The 15,964-nt window shown below is 31.2% G+C and overlaps 1 protein-coding gene across 3 annotated transcripts in view; it reads right to left on the bottom strand.

Moving 5' to 3' along the window:
• Positions 1 to 2,634: 2,634 nt before the first annotated feature.
• LOC107454668 (cathepsin S) overlaps positions 2,635 to 15,964 on the bottom strand; it is a gene marked incomplete at its 3' end in the record, with an annotated part of 49,354 nt that continues 36,024 nt past the window's right edge. For all 3 annotated transcript variants that reach the window (XM_071184279.1, XM_071184281.1, XM_071184280.1), the window contains 1 exon segment: positions 2,635 to 2,754. In XM_071184279.1, coding sequence (XP_071040380.1) covers positions 2,635 to 2,754 — 120 coding nt within the window.

The following is a 15,964-nucleotide window of genomic DNA, read 5'->3' as shown; positions in this document are numbered from 1 at the left end:
AAGAGCAATGGCTCTCACTTCCTATTGAACTGATAGACCGCATAATTGAAAGCATCACACATCGCTGTTTGTGCTGTATTGCTTCTAGAGGCAATCATATTCCATATTAAAGGTACTTTTTCTATTGCAAACCGATACTTCCAATTTGTTTATTTTATACATGTGCTAATTTCTATACTACTATTAATGTCTGATAATTTCTTTTTATGTTGTTTAATACCTTACTATGTGTTGTATATTGTGGGTAAGTTTCATAAAATTCCATGTGTAATTTCTTGAGTTATCGCGATTTTTGTGAATTTTCCTTAATTTATGATAACCAGTGTATTTAAATATTATAATGTTCTAAATATTTTAATATTCTAATGTTCTAAATATTTTAACATTCTAATGTTCTAAATATTTTAATATTCTAATGTTCTAAATATTTTAATATTCTAATGTTCTGAATATTTTAATATTCTAATGTTCTAAATATTTTAATATTCTAATGTTCTAAATATTTTAATATTCTAATGTTCCAAAATATATATTTAAAAGAAATCGAATAATAATAAAATGACGAGTTTATCGCCTATAGCGTCCTAAAATTTGAACACTGGATGAAAGGGGCATATTTAACTCCAGATCCTGAAATTAGTTCAAAAATTTCAGTTAGATCACTCTTGAGAAATGTTTTAAAATGGAATTTTCTCATTGGCTTAGAATTTCACCCTTCAGGTAAAGTAAACTGCAGACGAAATTTTTTTTCAAATATTTTAATGAAAGAATCAGTGATGGTTTATATCTTATAGCCCTCATTAATAAGGAAGCTGTCTTCGCACGTTGTTTAATATCTAATTATCTTTTATTTGTGATGTCAGATGAACTGAAAGACTAATATGAACCTGGGTATATAAACGGCACTAAATTAGTATTTCTAAAATATATGTGCTCATTTTATTTATAGTTATACATTAAAAAGATGACTTTGTAAAACTAAAGAACTAAAATCAATAGTTTTTTTTAAATAAATTATAAAATCGTAAAACAAAATGAATGGGTAAATAGTGCTAATTGTATTTAGAAGAAGCGTACAAATTTGTCACTCTACAAGTAACATCAATGATGCTTGATTAATTTCGGTAATAAGTACTTCTTGAACTAAAAAATAATCTTGAAAAAAATATGAAGCAAAATTAATTTAAAAAAGGTGAAAGTAATATAGAAGAAGCGAAAAAATCTCCGTACTATTATTGACACCGATAATATTTATTAATTTGGTAAAAGTAAGCTATGTACTGTAAAGCAAGGTTAATGTAGAAAATTTATTTATTCGTTTAGAGGGACAGTAAAAAATCTCTATATAAACTATTACTTGCCACTGTGATGCTTTATTATTTTTTGTAAGAGTTTCAAGTTAAAGGGAAGAAATGAACTATGTACTTAAAAGCAAAATTAATGTATAAATGGTATTAATTCATCTGAGAGAAGAGCATTAAATCACAAAAATATGATTGACACCAATTATGTTTAACTAATTTTCGAAATAGATGCTAAATCAAATAAGAAAATAAAATTTATACTAGAGAGCAATATTAATAAAGAAATTGCTCTAATTCGTGTTGAAAAAACGTTGAAAACCGCTATACTATTTATTGACGCTAATGAAGTTTTATTAGTTCTAGTAATATGACCTACTGATATTACGGTAATTGGTGTAGTTTTGATTAGGGTACAAGTATACAAATAAGGGACGGCTTATTAAAATTGCATCAAAACTGTACAGTTTTAGTATAAATACTGGGAAAAGAGTTTTTTTTTACTGTTCCTCGAAAGGAATACGTGTCGGACAAAATTACTTGATTTTAGTAAATACATTAAGAAAAGAATTCAATATATTAAAAGCAATTAAAAATAATACTTCCAATGGAAAAACACGCTAAGCAGCATAAAATCCGAAAGGAATTGAAACAAAAGAAACAATGAAATATGAAAAAAATGAATAAATATGACAACCGAAACTGACGTCTTCAGGGGGTACCAGCTCCGGAAGTCATAAAGGCAAAACCTTTTCTATCGAGAGAGCAAGACAAAAGTCTTAAATTGCTCTCTCTCTCTCTGTACCCTGAAGGTTTTGCAAAAGTCCAAGACGAGAATACAATACAAAATATAAAATACATGAAGCAAATACAGAAGAATAAAAACAAGACAAATATATAAGAAAAGTGCGCACAAAAGCTAAAAGCTAAGAGCAAAGTCTGAGAGACTCAAGTCTGTTTTAATAAAGAGAGTAAAAGCTTTTATCCCTAGAATTTTACACATGTTCTTATAGAACTCTTTTTCATGTTATAGTATTAAATTAGATACTTTTTGAATAATCAAAACCCATAATGTCTGCACAATTGGCGCATTTGTGCTTCATTCTAAACAAAAATTGAAAGCCTTTTTTTCCAATTTTTTGAAAGGTATTTCAATGTAAAATGATGTTTTTCTGCTTAATGCTTATTATGAAAAAAACTGCGATTAAGTTAAAATCAAAAACATAAATTTATATCTAAGATAACAAGGGTTAACTGGGTTGCACAAAGACAGTTTTTTAAAATATTTCCATATTATATTTCCATTAAGCGCTTTATTTATTATCTGTCTTACCTATTTTTGATTAGCCAATAACCAACACCATTTTCAGTTCCATAACCAACTAGAAGTCCAGTGTGAGTAAGGGGCCCATATAATTCGCTACAATATGGATCATCATAAACACCAACACCCCTAAAAGAATAAAATAAAAATCATAATCCAGTTAGATTAAAAAATCATAATTTCCGCCTAGGTAAGTAATTATACAAGTTATTTGCTTATAAGCAAAATCAGGGAAATCTATGAATTACCATGTAAAAATTTTAAAAAGATCTTTACATGGAAATTGAAATGGGAAATCTGTTGAAATTGCTTTAGGATATATTTTTGATGTTGCTTAGAAGGTAGAACAACTATCAAGGTTTTGTGTTTTTCCATCTTTGCGGCATTTGTATTTTTTCCACTCTTTTCTTTTAAGAAATGAAAATGAAATTAAAAACGCAGAAGAATTCGTCCATTCTAGTTCTGTCCTTGATAGCAGTGAAGGTGTAGAGGCGGATATTAAAAACAAAGCCATCCGTGCAAGAACATCTTTTAGAAACCTGGAATGGAGAAGTCAACGAAGCATTTAAGACTCAGCCAAAATAAGTATCTATAAAACAATGGTCATAGCAATTTTATTATATGGCTCTGAAACATGGTGCCTTTGAAAGTCAGGCATTCAAAATCTTGAGGATTAAAAAAAACTGCTTTCAAAAACTTTTCAAAATATTTTGGCTTGTTGAAATTGGAAGCAAAATAATATTAGAAAAAGCAAACCTAACTACAATAGAACAGGTAATCAATAAAAAAAGGCCGAAATAAACGGGACACATATTGAGAGTGCCAAGAGAAAAATTAGCGAATGTTTTTGTTTCTTGGGACCCTGACGGTAAAGAGAAAAGAAGAAGAGTAAAAAGGACTTGGCCGCGACAAATGAAAGTGGATTTTAAAATAGAAAAATTTTAAGTATTAGAGGTTTCCGGATCCCAAGCCAAAGCCTGGTGGCCAGATCCAAGTCACCGGACTCTGTCTAGTAACTACTCGCTCTCATTTTTAGAGATTTTCCTCTAGGCTGTAGTTCGCAATAATAATGCAAACTTTAATTTATTTTAACTGTTGCTTGAACAAAAAGACAGGAAAAGAATATTTATTTATTTATTTATTTAAGAAAACTTTAAACCGAAGAGCGAGTCGTTAAATGCCCCTGGTTTGGAAAATCGCGTTTGAGAATTCAACGGAGAAGTAGACTAAATGTTTGCGCCAAATTGTGGCAATCGAGAGTCAAGGCCTACCAGTAAGGTTGTGACGTCATCCACGAAAGTGCTAAGGAACGCGTTAATCAGATTTGTAATTTTTTTTGCTTTAGCTTTATTATTGGCAATAAAAAACTGCTAAGTTGTAAATTTTTAATTTTTTACTATTATGAAATTTAATTATTTAATGATTTATTATTTAACTATTATTAAATGCAAGTAATATTATTTGTTATGAAATAATATTATTTACATTACATAACAGAAAATGATTTTATAAGAAAAGTTTTCCTTTCACTTTCAAATCATGATTCATCAAAACTATTTTTAATATCAAAAGAATGAGCCTCATTCAAATGTGTCACTTCTTAGTTTTTAAAATCTAATGAAATATTGGATTTAATCTTGTATTCGAAAATAAGAAATGATGCATTTAAAATGGGATTACGTGACTAAGATTAAATAACACGTCGTTAGTTAATATCTAAAATAATATATTATATTATATTAGAAAAGAGACAAATAAAGAATTATTGGCATATTCATTAAATTGCCCTATTGAAGCAGGTTCTAAAAAATTCTTTTAGAACCAAATGAAAAATATTTAAATTCCAAGTGAAAATAATCTAAACGTAAACGCAATTATTTCAAATTAATGTCGCAGATAATTTAAGACTGTGGCAAAATAATTTTACAAAGTATTTTAAATCTGAATATTGTAAAACTTTATAATAATATTTATTATTTTCGAAAACTATTGGGAGCACAAATTAGTTCGGTCCGTTTTTAAAAGATGGCTCTGGCTGTTATGAATGTTTCATAGTGACAGCTGGTTTCGGTGGTTTCAGAGAGGTTAGACATCTGTCAATAATATTCAGTTCATATCGCTTTGAGTTTCATGCAAAAGCCCTGTTTTTTACTTTGTTGTATATGTCAAATTTTGTGGTAACCAAGGAGCATTTGCGGGAGGTTTTATGTTTCTGCTTTAATTGGAGAAAAAAAGTGCAGTTGAAGCGCATCGAATACTAGTAGAAGTTTATGGTGACAATGTTCTAATTGATAAATCATGTAGGGAATGGTTTCGACGTTTCCAGAACGATGAATGCTAAGTGAAGAATGGTGAATGGTGTTGTATACTATGAGCTGCTACAATCTGACGATTCCATTACGGGCGATCGGTATAAGCTACAACTGATTCGTTTGAACAGTGCATTACGAGAAAAATGGCCGGAGTACGAGAAAAGACATAACAAAGTTATTCTTCTGCCTGATAACGGTCTGCCTGATGCCGCAAAAGTCGTAAAAAATTATTTAAAAACGCTCAAGTGGAATATTTTACCGCACCCGCCATATTCGCTGGACATAGCTCCTTCTGATTACTGGTTGTTCCGACCGATGCAGTACAATTTGGCAAGTCACCGGTTCACTTCTTTTGCAGAAATCGAAAATTGGCTCCTAACTTAGATTCAAAAGACGAGACATTTTTTCTGGATGGAATTAGAAAATTGCCACAGAGGAGGGGAAAAGTAGTAGCCAGTGATAGACAATACTTTGATTAATCTGTTCATTCATTTTGTTCTGTAATAAATGCATTTTTGAGCACAAAAAAACGGACCGAACTAATTTGTACTCCCAATAATTAAGCTTTTGCTTTAATTTTTTCAGTCTTCAACCAGTATCAAATGTTAATTCGCAACAAAACACATCATTTGTCTCCTTCCGCAATCAAACAGGTTTAAATGTTTCATTTAACTGCCTCTCTCAACTGCGAATTGTAGTATTTCGTAAGTTTTTGTTTTCTAAAATATCAATTTGCAGCAAATAATACGTAAATTTTTTAATTTTCAACTTTGATAAAGATTAAAACAATTATATCATGGGCGTTATTAATGAAATACACTGTATTTAAAAGCACAAGAAAAAAATCTTATAAAAAAAAATCTAGAACTCTTCCGAATCTAAAAAATGCAAATGATTAATGCTCGATGATAAAGAGGTCAAAGTACCCTCAGAACAATTATTATTTTTTAAATAAAATTAAAACAACCATTTTTTTCAGTTGCAAGACGTGCACATTTAAATAAAAAAACAAATAATTTCCAGGTGGCTCAGATTTGGCTCAAATTTTTACAAAATGGCTCAGATTTTCTTGAAAATTCAAAAAATAGCTAAAGAATTCTCCAATTTTAAATTTTTAAAGCTGCAAGTTTCTAACACTAACTCGGATGTTAACTTGATAAATGTCGCGTTTAAGTTAATGTATCAATTTCTGTATGAGCTATTTTTTAGGGGGGGGGGGCTTTGCGAACTGAAACTTTCGGGCCATTTTTATAACAGCCTTTTCACAACTATATAGCATGTTTAAAATTTAGATAATAACAGATGTAAAGAATAGCATAACAAACGAAGTTGCTCAATGTCAGATATCTGTTAAGAACTACTGTCTTTCAAATGATATCCAAATAGCGTGTTACAACAGAGGATAGAGCGTTCCAGTGAAGTGACTGGGCTTAAATCCCAGTGATGGCTGGTCGAAACGAATCCTGCTTGCATTGACCACAGTGCTGACGCAAAATATCCTCAGACGGATCATGGGTCCTCTTTCCATCAGGCTAATTGTGGGAGGTTTTCCTCTTCATGTAACGCAAATTCTGGTTAGTTCCATCAAAAAATCCTCCACGAAGGCAAAATTTCTCCTAATACTTGATCCAGGAGTTCCCTTGTCTTCTAATTACAAGCCTACGGAGTTGAGCATGAGAAGTCGTAAAGCCAAAATTAGATCGGCTGTGCAACGACGGTTATAAAATAAGATAAAATAAAATAAAATGGCATGACGAGCCTAAGTAATAGCATTTTGTAATTAAACAAACCAATGAATTCACTTTGGAAGTGAACATAATTGTGTAAAACTGGAGGGCTTTATCAGCCCCTGCTGATCACTTGCTATGCCCCCTAATTGCTACGCAATTATTTTTTATTAGCTACATACTTAATTGTTTTATCGTATTTTATGTGGAATTTTTTACAGTGTTGACATAAAACAGTTGAAATTATTTACTTACATGAGTACTAAAAAAAATATTTTTTGCTTGTGCTTCCCACGTCCAAACATTTCCCTTAGGATTCTATTAAAGTTCCTGGTTTCTTAGAACAGGTCGACGTTACAAAACGTCAGCTTGAAGCGAGTGCTAACCCCTGATTGGTCATTTTGTGAGTTAGACAGCACACGTCATCGAACGCTCAGCTTGAACGACGACTGACGTCCGAATCAACTGCATTTGGATTACAACGTAACGTTAACGACCGAAGCAATGGCGGACAACATCCAACAGACCATTGAAATCAGCCAAGAATTTGATTTTAACATTAAACATAGCTTCTTCTTCCTCTTCCTCTTCATTTAGCTTAGCTATAATGTGTTTTTTCTTGGACAAAGTCATTATTTGTTCTCTAAAGTACTGTTCGTCAGTAACAAAATCAATACAAATTAAAAATAAATATTTGTTTACGTTATTAGCGCATGCGCAAAGTTAGATAATGTCTGAGTTGGACCAATTGCTCACTCCAACAAAACAGTATTTTGTTGGCATTAGCGGTACGTCAACTTCCCGCTGACGCCCAGAAAAGGCGCTTGTCTTAAAGAAACCAGGTCTAAAGAACTATAAGTGAACATAAATAATTTTGCTGAGTAACAATTTTTAAAATAACATTCAAAATTAAAGGCATGTTGTTAGAACATATTTGGTGAGTTTTACAACTGTCATTTAATATTTCCGATTGCCAAACAGGTTGATACTTATACAATTTTGCCCACGTCATCACACTGTGCATGAAGCTGATCGTTCAGCTCTAAATCATTTATCAAATCGCTTTAGCAGTAATTTATTCCAGCATGTTGATGTAATGCACAGTCAGCAAAAATAAAAACGTATCACTCTTACAATTTATGAACGGTTGGTTGAATTTTCATTCAGTAAAGTGCTTTGTAATATCTCAAAATAGAAAATCTATCAAAATATTATAACAGTTACCTGTAACCTTGGCTGAATATGCTTATTTGGACTTTTAAAAAAAGCACTTTTTTTGAAGAAACATAACTTTTTTCATCAAATATGGATTTATCATCCTTCAAATGTGTCACTTCTTAGTTTTTAAAATCTAATGAAATATTGGATTTAATCTTGTATTCGAAAATAAGAAATGATGCATTTAAAATGGGATTACGTGACTAAGATTAAATAACACGTCGTTAGTTAATATCTAAAATAATATATTATATTATATTAGAAAAGAGACANGTCTACTAATCGATGTTTCTACAGAAAGTATATTTTTCTGTAGAAACATACCTTTTTTTTCATCAAATATGGATTTATCATCCTCAAAAAAAGATTAAAAAAAAGCTGGCTTTTATAGTTTAACCCCTATAACGGTTCAAAAATTTGATCCTCTAATGTTACTTTAATGTGTCACGTATCTTTTGATATCTTTAGAATGATTGATTAAACTACAACGAAGATATGTAATATGATTGGGAATTTTAATAATTTTAATAATTTTTGTTAGATAAAAAAAATTTAAACTGTAAGGTATAAAAAATTTTATTTATTCAGAATTTTCATATTTTTTCTAGTCTAAATCTGAATTTTCATACCGTTTTATTCGATTTTATAGCCGTCATTGAACAATCGATCCAATTTTGGATTTGTGACTACTGGTGTTCAACCCCGTAGTCTTGTAATTTTGAACCCTATCCGGAAGATAAAGGAACTCCTGGATCAAATAATGGGAGGAATTTTTGATGGAACTAACCAGCATTGCGTTACATGGAGAGGAAAACCACGAAAACCTCCCATGCTTAGCCTACCGGCAAGAGAACTCTAACCCATGATTTTTCTGTCACTGAGGATATTTTACATCAGCAATGTGGTCGGTGCGAGCCGGGTGCGGAATTCTTATCGACCAGCCATCGCTGGGTTTCGAAGCCGGTTTACTTCAGTGAAAGGCGAAAGCTCTATCATACCATTTGATCAATAAAATTGCTTAAAAACTAATTTTAAAAAAATAATTATGAAATAGTTTTGAAATTACATCCTATTTTGAAATTACATGCCCAAAGTACAGTACGTCATATTAAACGTCATATGAGTTAACCAAAAAGTGAAATAATTAATCCTTTCCTTAATGATTTAAAAATGTGAATTTAAGAAGCGTCCATATTTTATAAATTTTGTAGTTAGAAAACTGGTAGATAGTCATATATTTTTTTTTCTTTCCTTCTTTAAATTATATGTTTTAGTTTTTAGAATGTACTTCTAAACGCCTTCATTAATAATAAAACAATACATTCATTAAAAAAAAAAAATTCTCTCCCCAATAGAGCTACTGCCTTTAAATTTTTGAGGATTACGCTTTCAGAACCTGCTTCAGGTAAAACTGTTCAAAGGTGGGATCATTGTATTTTTCACTAAAACATGGTTGTTATTTCGCAAACAACCATTTTATTTTAGTGTTTTAGAATAAATGCTAATAAAATATTGAAGAAAGTTCTGAAACGAAGCTAATTTCTTTTTATTTTTCTACGTAGCTGCTGACTGTCACTTTTGTTATTGAATATGATTTGAAAGGACTTTAAACTTCGGGATATATAGATTAATAAGACATATAACTAATCTGATAATTATATATTCATGTTTATAAATGATGACAAAAATGAATCAATTTCTGTCATATAGATAGTATTTAGTTACGCAAATACTAAAGAAAAACATCTTCTATGTGAATGTGCTAACATTGGAGACTATATGCTTTCTTTGTATGAAAAAGTTATTAACTACAATATTCAATCGTTTATAAATACTTTTAATAATTTCAAACGTAAGTGAAATGAGCCACGATGGCTCAGGGGATAGAACGTTCACCTTCCAATGAGGTGAACCGGGTTCGAATCCCGGCGATGGCTGCTCGATGCGAATTCCACATCAGTCTTGCACAGATCACAGTGCTGGCGTGAAATATCCTCAGTGCTAGACGGATCATGGGTTTAAGTCCCTATGCCGTCTTGCTAAGCATGGGAGGTTCTCGTGGTCTTAATCTCCATGTAACGCAAATGCTGGTTAGTTCCATCAAAAAGTCCTCCACGAAGGCAAAATTTCTCCCAATACTTGATCCATGAGTTCTCTTGTCTTTTGGATTGGGTTCAAAATTACAAGGCTACGGGGTTGANGAGTTTGTAGACAATCTGCGTGGAAACGGTCGAGTTTAACCAACGTTTCTTAACGAAATGCCGCGTGTCTGCTCTCGTCTGGGCGCACGCGTCCAGGTGTAGTCGCGTCGTCCGAGTTTGAAAAACCCCGCAGTCGCGCGCAATTGATGATAGTTCCACACCAGATGTAATGAGCGCTAACGTCGTTGAATTAACGACGGCCTTGGCTCATAAGCCTTGTCTGGGCCTGCTGCCTGCTTCTGTTTACTGAAGTTTGGCGGGAGTAACCCCGAGAATACCCGGGATGATCCGAGTGCTTGTCTAGTGTTTCCTCGCGCTCGGCTCCAAACGGGAAAGCAAGATGTTTTCGTTCCAGCAAGAGTATGGATGGATTTTTTAGCATTTATACCCGAGAAATTCGCGGCGAGGATTGTGGATTACGTATAACCGTTTTTCTGATTAATTTTTTTGACACCTATTCGACTTTTTTGGTTTGTATTCGAAAATAATATTTTGGAATCAGCTGCGTGCCCCCCCTGCAACAGTCTCACGCCCCCCTAGGGGGGCGCGCCCCACAGTTTGGAACACACTGGTTTAACCCCTATAACGGCTCAAAAATTTGATCCTCTAATGTTATTTTAATGTGTCACGTATCTTTTGATATCTTTAGAATGATTGATTAAACTACATTAAACTACAACGAAGATATGTAATATGATGGGGAATTTTAATAATTTAAATAATTTTTATTAAATAAAAAAATTTAAACTGTAAGGTATAAAAATTTTTATATATTCAGAATTTTCACATTTTTTCAAGTCTAAATCTGAATTTTCATACCGTTTTATTCGATTTTATAGCCGTCGTTGAACAATCGATCCAATTTTGGGTTTATGACTACTGGTGTTCAACTCCGTAGTCTTGTAATTTTGAACCTTATCCAGAAGATAAATGAATTCCTGGATCAAATATTGGGAGGAATTTTTAATGGAACTAACCAGCATTTGCGTTACATGGAGAGGAAAACCACGAAAATCTCCCATGCTTAGCCTACTGGCAAGGGAACTCTAACCCAAGATTTTTCTGCCACTGAGAATATTTTACATCAGCAATGTGGTCGGTGCAAGCCGAGTGCGGAATTCGTATAGACCAGCCATCACTGGGTTTCGAAACCGGTTCACTTCAGTGAAAGCTCTATCTCCTGCGCCACCAAGGCTCCATCATACCATTTGATCAATAAAATTGCTTAAAAACTAATTTTGAAAAAATAATTATGAAATAGTTTTGAAATTACATCCTATTTTGAAATTACATGCCCAAAGTACAGCACGTCATATTAAACGTCATATGAGTTAACCAATAAGTGAAATAATTAATCCTTTCCTTAATGATTTAAACATGTGAATTTAAGAAGCGTCCATATTTTATAAATGTTGCAGTTAGAAATTTTTAATTTGTTTCTTTTTCTTCTCTAAATTATATGTTTTAGTTTCAGAATTTACTTCTAAACGTCTTCATTAATAATAAAACAATACATTCATTAAAATGTTTTTTTTCTCTCCCCAATAGACCTACTGCTTTTAAATTTTTGAGGATTACGCTTTCAGAACCTGCATGAGGTAAAACTGTTCAAAGGTGGGATCATTGCATTTTTCACTAAAACATGGTTGTTATTTCGCAAACAACTGTTTTATTTTAGTGTTTTAGAATAAATGTGAATAAAATATTGAGGAAAGTTCTGAAACTTAGCTAAATTCTTTTCATTTTTCTTCGCAGCTGCTGACTGTCACTTTTATTATTGAATATGGTTTGAAAGGACTTTAAACTTCGGGATATATAGATTAATAAAACATATAACTAATCTGATAATTAATTCCACATCCGTCTTACACCGACCACAGTGCTGACGTGAAATTACCTCAGTGGTAGACGGATCATGGGTTAATGTCCCTATGCCATCAGGCTAAGCATGGGAAGCTCTCGTGGTCTTATTCTCCATGTAACGCAAATGCGGGTTAGTTCCATCAAAAAGTCCTCTACGAAGGCAAAATTTCTCCCAATACTTGTTCCATGAGTTCCCTTGTCTTTTGGATTGGGTTCAAAATTACAAGGCTGCGGAGTTGAATATTAGTGGTTGTAAACCCAAAAATTGGGTCGGCTGTTCAACAACGGTTATAAAATTTTAAAAAAACGTAAACGAAAGGTTGGTATTGTTAAAAAAAAAATCATTGAAAGTACAATGTAAAGAGTATTCACGCAATATCATTTTATCATCTTAGTGCTCATGGTCAACTTATGAAGTTTCAGATCTGTTAAGAATTTAGCACTTTAATATTAAAAATATAAATCTTACTCCACTATTTTTACAAGAAAGCAATTTAAAAATGGATTTAGAAAACGTTAGCATATCAGATATCATATTTTGTATTATTAATGTTTTAAATTTAAAATTAACACCTTTCGAGAGGATAATGCGGGGTTTAAATTTCCGTTTGTAGAACTTTAAAATAATAATCTCAAAATGAATACAGAAAAGCCACCCATAAAAACTAAAGTCACATTAATAAAATCTTTGAAGAAATTCTTGCTTCGAAAATGAGAGAAGTTAGCATTGACGATATTTTTTATTCAAATTATGTAACTGAACTCTTTATAAGGCCGTGGTAAGTATACTTATCACCAATTTCAAAAATCCATGATAAACTATTTAAACATTTTTAATTTGGATTTGCTTAGGACTTTAGCTCTGATGAAGTATGAAGTCCGCATGCCTGTTTTGGAAAACATATGATAAGTTTAAATAAGCATGATTTTTTTGCGGTTTGTAGTTTTAATAAAATTTATTAATAAAAAAAAGTCAGTAAATCCCTTATCTTTCTATAACACCTAATGGACCGTGATAAACATACTTATCAAAAAAATGGCGTTAAAATTTAAATCAATTTTATCTAATAAGCTGAATGAGTTTTCGTTTCTCATGCCAATTTTAATTCAAAAAATGTTTTTATTTACTTTTACTAGAAATAAATTGCCTATTGAAAGATTAAAACAATAATAAGATGAATTCCAATTATATTTCGTGCATTGGCACACACAATAATAATACAAGAACAATAAATACAAGAATAATAAATAGTAATAGATTTAATAAGGAAGATGCTCCCATTATAAAAGTGGTTTCATGTTTACATTTAAACTAGAAGAATATTAGTTTCTGTTTTAAATTAATAGCGATGAATGTGCACACGATTTCTTATGTGTATAAAAATTTATGGTAATGGTTAATAAAGTTCATGGTTAACCCATTGGTTAAAGGTTAGTGGGTTAATGCTTAATTAAAGTTTAGGGTTATGGTTTTAATATTTTATGGTAAATACAAATGATTTGCTCAACGCAGATAAATGTGAATAATAAATCATGCTAATATCACTAATAACTTTCCGTTAAAAATACCGTCTGTGATAAAAAGATGACTAAGCAGTAACGAGTCAGTAAAAAATCGGGAAAATAAAACTTTCTATATGCAATAATTATCTATTAAAGCTCTGTTTTGTTTTCTTTGCAATGATGCAAAAAGTGATAAATAAAAGGAATGATAGTATATTGATGTGTATATAATAAGTAATTCTTTATTATGTAAGCTTTCACTTAATCTGTATAACTTAATAAAACATTATTCGAATTCAAAGCTTTGCAGTATTTACCTGTCTCTGTCCGCACATATTACATAATTTTGAGCTCTTTATTTAATATGATAAAAACCATGATGTTTTCATATTTTTTAATACTACGGACGCAAGAGCAACCCCTGTTAGGGTTAATTTCTGTCTTTAAAAGCATGCTAGTTTCAAGGCAAAGAGTAAATTGTGCAAACATCAATTCTTATTTTTTAATTCCTACGTTTTAAACGATTGGGAAGAAAAGAATTATTTCGGTAACGGAATGTTTTGTTAATTGCAAGGTAAAATCGCTCCGTCCATTTGAATTAGAACAGCCAAGAAAGGAAGCAGTAAAATACTTTTCTCCTAGTTTTTCTTTATGGAAAGAAATCTTAATACATCTTTTTATTTATAATTTCATGCCAACTTTACTGGATTTAGCCAGTTTCTCCTGGTCTACTGGTTTAATAAAAATTCTCCTTGCTTTTATTCATGTTGAATTATTCCCAGAAATTAAATGAGTTTCCTAAAAAAATCCCTGTTGGAATAGAATTTTTACACAATTTATTGCTTACACAATTTATTGCTTGCTTGAATATTTAAATAAGTATTACTAATACATAATGCATTACTAATACTAACACTTAATGCAATAAGAATTACTAATATATATAATGCATAGAGCCTCATTTATAGTAATCATTTTAAAGTTTTTTTTTATTTTTTACTCTAACATTTTTAGTTTATTTTTATTCAGAACTCCCTTTTTAAATAAAATGAGTTAACACAATAAAAACATTTTAAATTCAAGTCCATTTAGTGTCAATCATAAATGGGAAATATTGCAGACCATTTGTAGTTATCAGTGTAAAAAATTTTATACTTTGACGTCAATAAAAATCCGTAAAATTCTTTCTACGTGAAATATTTAGTATATTATGCAACATTTAACATAAAATTTATGTTATTTCGTTAAAACTACTGGTTGGTAGCGGTGTAAATTTTTGTTTTTATCTGGGGTCAGATTTAAAATTGATAATTGATAACTTACGGTTAATTGATAACTCGTCGGTTAATCGTACGGTTAATTGATTACTTTACACAATGAACAGCCTAAAAATATTACCACTACTTTTTATTAATTTTAATTTTCTGTGATCAATATACTTATCCGCTTGTGTTCACAAGTTTAGGCAATGAATTACCAGCGCGATTCCCAAGTGTTGCTTCACAAAAATCTATTTCTACCAATGCCAATTCTTAGAGACATTCCATTTTTATGTCCAGTGTTCATATGAAGTGCTCATTTGTCTTTGTAGGCCCCCGCCAAGATAGTTAGCATTTTATGAAGAAAAAAATTTATATGTTATTTTTGAACTCTGAATGGAATGAAATGGAAGCTGAAAAAGTTCGTTTTTCAATCAAAACAAGCATTTGTCACGGTTACAGTTAACTTTTGTACACAATTTGAAAGATTTCTTTAAGATATTGCTATAACACTTAACAGAATGAAAATCCGTTCAACCGTTCAAAAGTCATAAGGGCAATCTGTTTTTATTTTTGCTGACTGTACAGTGCGCGAAATAAAAAACAGACCACCCTGAACTTATGATCTAATGATCGGACCTTTACGTTCTAGGATTCATTCTTATTGGCTCGAGGAGGGTGACTTCAAATATGCTAACTAATAAGTGAAGACGATATTTAAGTTATAAAATCAGACAAAAAAAAAACACACTTTCTCTTAATAAACATACCTTTTTTTCAACGGATACGGATTTCTGACCCCAGAAATATAGGGGGTAGCCGCAATCTGGGAAATATGGTCTCAATAGTTAGGTCAGGAGAACGCTCCAAAATTTGGAATCCTTAATGTCAGTTTTACTTTTTGCACGTTTCGCTATATCTCGAGAACTTTTTCAGCGAATTGAAAACTTTTTGAGCACAATTATAAATTTCGTTTATCCAAAAATAATGCCACGAAAAAAAAATAACTTTTAGAAAATATTTATTATTTTATATTATATTTTTAATATTAGTCAAAAACATTTTGAATTGTAAGGTATACAATTGTTTGCACCAGTTTGAGGAATATAATTTTACATGACAAAATATAAAAATTGAGGGAAATCTGTCGAATAGCTCCTGAGAAATTGAATTTTAAATATCTGACACTTTTGAATCCATCCTGAAGTTGTTTTGTTATTTATTTTATTACACAGATATTTATATATATATATATA

This window comes from Parasteatoda tepidariorum, chromosome 8, assembly GCF_043381705.1.
Source record: "Parasteatoda tepidariorum isolate YZ-2023 chromosome 8, CAS_Ptep_4.0, whole genome shotgun sequence".
Classification (NCBI taxonomy): Eukaryota; Metazoa; Arthropoda; class Arachnida; order Araneae; family Theridiidae; genus Parasteatoda; species Parasteatoda tepidariorum.
Note: the sequence above shows the minus strand (reverse complement) of the source record. Positions and strands in the feature narration are given on the sequence as shown.